This window comes from Coregonus lavaretus (assembly GCF_964263955.1).
Source record: "Coregonus lavaretus genome assembly, contig: HAP1_SCAFFOLD_2064, whole genome shotgun sequence".
NCBI classification, from domain to species: domain Eukaryota; kingdom Metazoa; phylum Chordata; class Actinopteri; order Salmoniformes; family Salmonidae; genus Coregonus; species Coregonus lavaretus.
The window spans coordinates 80691-88686 of record NW_028156395.1 but is presented as its reverse complement, the minus strand read 5'-3'; the positions used below and the strand labels follow the sequence as shown (position 1 = coordinate 88686).

Below are 7996 nucleotides of genomic sequence, written 5' to 3'. Positions count from 1 at the left end.
TCACAGCACTGCCCCCCCAACCCAACCCCCCGGCACCCCCCTCAGCTTGGTCTAAAGCAGTCTGCTCTCTCCATGCAGCTCACACACACGCAGAAGCCAACCAGCCAATCAGGTCACAGAGGAGAAGCTAAGGAAGGTTGAGGAGCCAATGAATGAGCTCGCCCCACCGTAGCTTCACCACTACAGAAGCAGGAAGCAGGGAGGAAGTGAGGTCAGCGAGGGGCGGAGACAAGATGGAGGGATGACAGTGGATGGGTACAGCGTCACTCCAAGCTACTATAGGGTGCTCACACTGCTTCACACACTCTCCTTCCTTTATCACACTCTCTTTTGTTGTCTGACTCTTTCACACTCGTACACAGACTCTTCCTCTTCCTCTCTCTTTCATTCTCATTTTCACATTATGCTCTCTCTCTCTCTCTCTCTCTCTCTCAGCAGAGCTCTCCTCCAGAACATTACCTGCTTGTTAAGCCAATGCCAGAGCTTCAGGAGGAGACAAAGAGATATTGGTCATCACATGGTTCCCAAGCACAAACAACACAGATTGTGATTGGACACAGGCAGTAAGGGCAGGCTTTAGAAAACAGGAAGTGTTGCAGGGAATTTCTGATTGGATGCAGGGAGTGAATGCCGTACTGATTGGATACCAATGTGTCATCATGTGCTTGAGCAGAATACAAACAACAAAATGGTGCAGAGAGAGAGAGAGAGAGACAGAGAGAGAGAAAGAGAGAGAGAGAGAGAGAGAGAAGGGGGGGAGAGAGAGAGAGAGAGAGAGAGAGGGGAGAGAGAGAGAGAGAGAGAGACAGAGAGAGAGAGAGAGAGAGAGAGAGCGACAGAGAGAGAGAGAGAGGAGAGGTGGTACAATATTTTTCTTCTTTCCTCATTGAGGCGTAGAGGTGAAGACGAGGGGGGTGGGACGAGGGGGGTGAGACGGGGGGGGGGGGGGTGAGACGAGGGGGGTGAGACAAGAGGTAAAATAATTAAGTGACCTCATTCAGTAGTAATATTAACCTGTAAGGAGATCATTCAGTAGTAATATTAACCTGTAGCGAGATCATTCAGTAGTAATATTAACCTGTAAGGAGATCATTCAGTAGTAATATTAACCTGTAGGGAGATCATTCATATATCACAGAGAAGACCAGCTCCTGCCTCTTCACCCAGCTTCAACCCTTACCTTAACTGTCCAGAAGCATTACCCCAGGGTAGACAGGACACTACACTGCTGCTAGCCAATCAAAATCACAGAATCACTGTAGATAAGAATTGTGTTGTATCTTGTCTACAGTGTTGTATGCATCAGTACCTTCTAGTGGTGACCAGAGATAGATCAGGAAGTGGTTTATAAAATAACAATGTGGCTGTGCGTCTCAGGGAGGTTAGCAGGGTGGTTGTGTGTCTCAGGGAGGTTGGCAGGGTGGCTGTGTGTATCAGGGAGGTTGGCAGGGTGGATGTGTGTATCAGGGAGGTTGGCAGGGTGGATGTGTGTATCAGGGAGGTTGGCAGGGTGGATGTGTGTATCAGGGAGGTTGGCAGGGTGGATGTGTGTATCAGGGAGGTTGGCAGGGTGGCTGTGTGTATCAGGGAGGTTGGCAGGGTGGTTGTGTGTATCAGGGAGGTTGGCAGGGTGGCTGTGTGTATCAGGGAGGTTGGCAGGGTGGTTGTGTGTATCAGGAAGGTTGGCAGGGTGGCTGTGTGTCTTAGGGGGGTTGGCAGGGTGGTTGTGTGTATCAGGGAGGTTGGCAGGGTGGCTGTGTGTCTTAGGGGGTTGTGTGTATCAGGGAGGTTGGCAGGGTGGCTGTGTGTCTTAGGGGGGTTGTGTGTATCAGGGAGGTTGGCAGGGTGGCTGTGTGTCTTAGGGGGGTTGGCCGGGGGTGTGGGCCATTACCTTGGTGTCAACGCGTAGCAGGAACTGAACGAGTCCTTTGATTGGTCCAGGCATGATGGCGTCCTGTCGCTCACGGCCAAACTTCTCCAGTCCTACCCACCATGACGACAGAGTCTTCTCAGCGAATCGCTTCAGACCAAAACGTACCACCAGCTTCTTCAACACCCACACTACAACACACACACACACACTGTTATACATTGGTGTGTGTGCACGCCTGGGTCGGTGTGCGTGCCTGGGTCAGTGTGTGTGCCTGTCTGTGTAAGTATCTGTGTGTGTGTTTCAGATATTACCAGCCACTGGGATAGGCAGTAGTTGTAGCATCCAGAGATTGAGCCAGACTTGGACCAGTACAAAAGCCCAGACCAGCAGGACAAAGTAGATATCACTGGCTCTTTGGGACCCCTTCTTCTTTTGGAAGAGACCCCCCAGCTCAGCACGGGCCCGACGGGGGAACGGCAGGACAGAGGGGGGACAGGATGGGCCAGGGCCCACAGAGTCCACCCCATCTACAGAGAGAGAGTAGGGGGGAGATGAGGAGAGGAGGGGGGAGATGTGGAGAGGAGGGGGGAGATGAGGAGAGGAGGGGGGAGATGAGAAGAGGAGGGGGGAGATGTGGAGAGTAGGGGGAGAGGAGGGGAGAGATGGGGGGTGGAGGGGGCAAGTATATTTGGAATGAAAGAGTTATAGAAAGGGTGAGGAAGTGGTCATTAAATCAGTCCAAACCTTTAACATCTATTGAATTAATATAGAATTAAGACTTAGAGAGCTTTTTGTGGCTGACAGTGATAACCACTGATGGTTAGTTACTGCGGTATAACGCCTATGTGTGGTGTGTGTGTGTGTGTGTGTTATCTGACCTGTGGAGCCACTGCTGGTGCTGGTCTCTCGCTCGGGGCCCAGGCGGAAGTTACTGCAGGAGATGGCCATGTAGATGGTGTTAGCAGCGAATGACAACACATGTCCTGACAGCTCACCTGAGTTGCCAGGGACAGGTGGTTTCTCTTGGGAGCCCACAATGAGGAGCGTGACCACGATTACAAACACAGGAACTCTCCACGAGCCAGTCAGAGACACTAGAGAGGGAGGCATGGGGGAGAGGGGGGAGAGGGGGAGGTATATGGTGAGAGGGGAGTTTGGCAGCGTGATGATTAATGAACAGTAGACTCCATCAGAATGTGCTACTACTCTGCCTCTAAATACCTCCGTCCTAGCAGTGGTCTCAGCTCTCAGTACCTTTTAACATTTCAGCCTGAAGGTTACCACCGCCTCCCTCCCTCCCTCCCTCCCAGCACACTACCAGCAGTCTATTAATACTAAAGACTATATTGTCACACCCTGGCTCTGGGACTCATTATGTTGAGCCAGGGTGTGTTCATTCTATGTTTTCTGTTTCTATGTTGGTAGTTCTGTTGTGTTTATTTCTAGGTTGGTCTGTGTGACTCCCAATCAGAGGCAACGAGTGTCAGCTGTTTGCTGGTTGTCTCTGATTGGGAGCCATATTTAACTGTCTGTGTTTCACTTTGGGTTTGTGGGTTTTTGTTCCGTGTCGGTATGTTTAACCGTGGACTTCACGAATCGTGTTTTGTTTGTTACTTTAATTAAATAAAGTCATGTTTGGTTCACACGCTGCGCCTTGGTCTACTTCGCTACAAGACGATCGTGACAGAAAACCCCACCATACAACGACCAAGCAGCGTGTCCAGGAACACACGCAGGAGGTGACGCTGGTGGATGTCCTCCTCGGTTGGGGGCAGATTACCGAGGAGGAGGCCGTCCGGTACCGGAGGGCTATGAAGGGGGAGACCCAGGCAGGAGAGGAGCAGCGGCGTCAGCAGTGCCATCGTCGGACGGACGAGAGGCACCCCCAAGAATTTTTTAGGGGGGGGCACACGGCGTGGGCGACTGGGCAGCAGGAGGCTGCCACAGGGCGAAATAGGAGACGAGGAGAGAAGGCCACCGGGTTACGGGAGCCATTGGCGAGAGGAGGGAAGGAAGTCGTAGAGGCACGGCGAGAGGTACTGAGGTGTATTGCCAGTCCGGTCCGGCCCATTCCTGATCCCCGTTTAAAGCCAGTGGTGTGTGTTCCCAGTACGGTCCGGCCTGTCCCTGCTCCACGCACCAAGCCTACGGTGTGCGTCGCCAGCCCAGTCCGGCCTGTCCCTGCTCCACGCACCAAGCCTACGGTGTGCGTCGCCAGCCCAGTCCGGCCTGTCCCTGCTCCACGCACCAAGCCTACGGTGTGCGTCGCCAGCCCAGTCCGGCCTGTCCCTGCTCCACGCACCAAGCCTACGGTGTGCGTCGACAGCCCAGCCCGGCCTGTCCCTGCTCCACGCACCAAGCCTACGGTGTGCGTCGACAGCCCAGCCCGGCCTGTCCCTGCTCCACGCACCAAGCCTACGGTGTGCGTCGCCAGCCCGGTCCGGCCTGTTCCTGCCACCCGCACCAAGTTTACGGTGCGCGTCGCCAGCCCGACCCGGCCTGTTCCTGCCACTCGCACCAAACCTACGGTGCGCGTCGCCAGCCCGACCCGGCCTGTTCCTGCCACTCGCACCAAACCTACGGTGCGCGTCGCCAGCCCGGTCCGGCCTGTTCCTGCCACTCGCACCAAACCTACGGTGCGCGTCGCCAGCCCGACCCGGCCTGTTCCTGCCACTCGCACCAAACCTACAGTGCGCGTCGCCAGCCCGGTCCGGCCTGTTCCTGCCACTCGCACTAAGCCAGGGGTGCGAGAAGTCAGCCTGGTAAGGCCCATTCCTCCTCCACGCACCAAGCCAGGGGTGCGAGTCGTCAGCCTGGTAAGGCCCATTCCTCCTCCACGCACCAAGCCAGGGGTGCGCGTCGTCAGCCTGGTAAGGCCCGTTCCTCCTCCACGCACCAAGCCAGGGGTGCGAGTCGACAGCCTGGTAAGGACCGCTCCTGTTAAGTCCAGTCCTGCTCCAGCCGGCGGGGCCAGACTGGACCAGGGGCGCATTGGGGGGTGTATTGAAGGGTGGTGGTCAAGGCCGGAGCCAGAACCACCGCCGAGGAGGTATGCCCGCCCAGCCCTCCCCTGGTTTGTTTAGTTGAGGCGCGGTCGCAGTCCGCGCCTTTAGGGGGGGGTACTGTCACACCCTGGCTCTGGGACTCATTATGTTGAGCCAGGGTGTGTTCATTCTATGTTTTCTGTTTCTATGTTGGTAGTTCTGTTGTGTTTATTTCTAGGTTGGTCTGTGTGACTCCCAATCAGAGGCAACGAGTGTCAGCTGTTTGCTGGTTGTCTCTGATTGGGAGCCATATTTAACTGTCTGTGTTTCACTTTGGGTTTGTGGGTTTTTGTTCCGTGTCGGTATGTTTAACCGTGGACTTCACGAATCGGGTTTTGTTTGTTACTTTAATTAAATAAAGTCATGTTTGGTTCACACGCTGCGCCTTGGTCTACTTCGCTACAAGACGATCGTGACATATATATCCTGAGACCACGGCCACACACTTGACCTTTATACACTTCCTTATCTTATGATGGAACATAAATACCTACAAAGTTACCCCCCTCCATCTCCCTCTCCTACTCCCTCTCCCACTCCCCTGTTTGTATCCAGGTAGAAGAATAGAACGTGTTGTCCAGACAGGAACATAGCTCCTCCTCTCTCTCCCTCTCTCTCTCCCCCTCTCCTCACCCAGGTAGAAGAGTAGTATTGTCCAGACAGGTACAGACATAGTTCTCAGGTATCCCTCTGTAACAGGGCTCCATTTGCAGGCTACAGTCAGCACATACCCCAACACCACTGTCATCACCTAGAGAGAGGAAGACAGGAAGGGAGAAGAGGAGGGGGGAGTAGAGAGAGAGAGAGAGAGGGACAGAGAGAGGGAGTAGAGGATGGAGGGAGGGATGGAGAGAGAGAGAGAGAGAGAGAGAGAGAGAGAGAGAGAGAGAGAGAGAGAGAGAGAGAGAGAGAGAGAGAGAGAGAGAGAGAGAGAGAGAGAGAGAGAGGGAGAAGATGAGGGAGGGAGTAGAGAGAGAGAGAGAGAGAGAGAGAGAGAGAGGGAGAGAGAGAGAGAGAGAGAGAGAGGGAGAGAGAGAGAGAGAGGGAGAAGTTGAGGGAGGGAGTAGAGAGAGAGAGAGACAGAGAGAGGGAGAAGATGAGGGAGGGAGTAGAGAGAGAGAGACAGAGAGAGGGAGAAGATGAGGGAGGGAGTAGAGAGAGAGAGAGACAGAGAGAGGGAGAAGATGAGGGAGGGAGTAGAGAAGAGAGAGAGAGAGAGAGAGAGAGAGAGAGAGAGAGAGAGAGAGAGAGAGAGAGAGAGAGAGAGAGACAGAGAGAGACAGAGACAGAGACAGAGACAGAGACAGAGAGAGGGAGAAGATGAGGGAGGGAGTAGAGAGAGAGAGAGAGAGAGAGAGAGAGGGAGACGGTGAGGGAGGGAGTAGAGAGAGAGACAGAGAGAGGGAGAAGATGAGGGAGGGAGTAGAGAGAGAGAGAGACAGAGAGAGGGAGAAGATGAGGGAGGGAGTAGAGAGAGAGAGACAGAGAGACAGAGAGAGGGAGAAGATGAGGGAGGGAGTAGAAAGAGGGGGAGAAAAAGCAGAATGTACTTTTATAAGAGTTCTTTATCTCTTTTATAAAGAGTTTAAGGAAATTCTTCAGTTATAGACAGTAGCCTCCTATCCACACACAAGCACAAGCACAAGCACAAGCACACACACACACACACACACACACACACACACACACACACACACTCTAAGCCAAGGCATGTGAAAGGCCTCATGAAATTCTTAATTGAGTTAGCTGAGTACTTGATTCATGTAAGGGCTACATTACAGTGTTATCCCCTGCCCATCCTGTTGTAGGCTACAGTATTGGAAAAGCCTTTCTTATTGTTGTGGTGGCCTTCCCCTTTAGTGTCAGTAGTGTCCCTGTCACTCACCCACACAGAGTGGAAGCAGTCCAGCGCGCCCCCGATGACATCGCACACGTGCCCGATGATCACCTGCATGCCAATCACGCTCCAGAACAGGTAAAAGAAGTAGATGAGTGGCGCGCCCGCCCCGATCACCAGTAGCACCGTGAGCCTCTCCAGTACCAGCCCCCCCAGGAAATCCACCCCGTGGTTGAAACACCACACCGGGACCAGCAGCGTCCCCAGGAGTATCGGCGTCCCGGTGTCCTGCAGGCCGTTGAGCCAGGAGCGGCCCAGCCGGGCTAGGGAGTGTTTGAACGGGTGGAGGAAGGTCCCGCAGAGAACTGCCCAGAGCAGTGGTCGCAGAAAGGCTTCCAGGATAAAGAAGACTAGCACAGCCGCTCCGCAACAGATAGCCACGAAAATCATCGCCCCTGTGTTGTAGAAGGCCTGTTTGATGTTCTTGTCGAATTTGAGGGAGGAAGGCTGGCTGAGTAGCTGGCTCATCATGCCCACCGCTGGCTGGACGCTCTCGGAGAACGAGACGTAGTGAGGCCGGGCGGAACGAGGGGTCTCCGCGGGAGAGGAAGGAGCCGGCTCTGCCTCCGGCCCCGAGTCCTCCTCGTCAGCCATCTTCAATGAATCCGCCTCGGTCTGCGTTCCCCCTGCGGATCCCACCCAATACCACCACAGACAGTAGAAGGAGAGTTAGTTTCCAGTATCTTTGAAACCACCATCACACATCAGGAAAAACACAACACTAGACGTACTGGTGACGTGTTTGTCGCAAGGCATGATGGGTATAGGGAAAAAAAGTATGAAAAATGTATGCACTCACTAACTGTAAGTCGCTCTCGATAAGAGCGTCTGCTAAATGACAAAAATGTAAAATGTAATTTTCTCTCCTCTTCTCTCCTCTCCTCTCAGTATTGTAGCTAGCTGGTGCCAGACAGAGCTGTGCTCACTGCTCAGTTTGCTGCTAGTAGCCTACTCTTTGGAATGCCCAGTTAAACTACACACAGAAACTTGAATAAACAGACCTTTGACAAAGGGAGGATCACCACGAATTGAGGATGTCCGTGCTGTCACGTGTAACCACATATTTGCAATATTATACATAGCCTATCATTACAATCTCGGCCTAGGCTACAACAGTTATCGGTATAAAACTTCATTTTAAGGGCCCTTATTACAGTGTAATTACATGCACTGTAATGTGGT

General features: G+C 53.4%; 1 protein-coding gene across 1 annotated transcript; it reads right to left on the bottom strand.

Moving 5' to 3' along the window:
* Positions 1-1068: 1068 nt before the first annotated feature.
* On the bottom strand, positions 1069-7766 carry LOC311126404 (transmembrane protein 245-like). Its single transcript, XM_084200411.1, has 5 exons — positions 6803-7766; positions 5551-5668; positions 2752-2967; positions 2185-2400; positions 1069-2061 (listed from the first exon to the last, which is right to left on the bottom strand). The coding sequence occupies exons 1-5, from the start codon at positions 7406-7408 to the stop codon at positions 1859-1861; spliced, it is 1359 nt and encodes a 452-aa protein (XP_084056537.1). The 5' UTR covers positions 7409-7766; the 3' UTR covers positions 1069-1858.
* Between the last annotated feature and the right edge of the window lie 230 nt (positions 7767-7996).

Coding starts and splice junctions, on each gene's coding strand:
- LOC311126404 (XM_084200411.1), bottom strand. CDS start 7,408: ATGGCTGACGAGGAGGACTCGGGGCCGGAGGCAGAGCCGGCTCCTTCC. Junction 5,669..6,802: donor ACTGCTTCCACTCTGTGTGG/GTGAGTGACAGG, acceptor TCCTCTCTCTAG/GTGATGACAGTGGTGTTGGG. Junction 2,968..5,550: donor AATACTACTCTTCTACCTGG/GTGAGGAGAGGG, acceptor CTCCCTCTCTAG/TGTCTCTGACTGGCTCGTGG.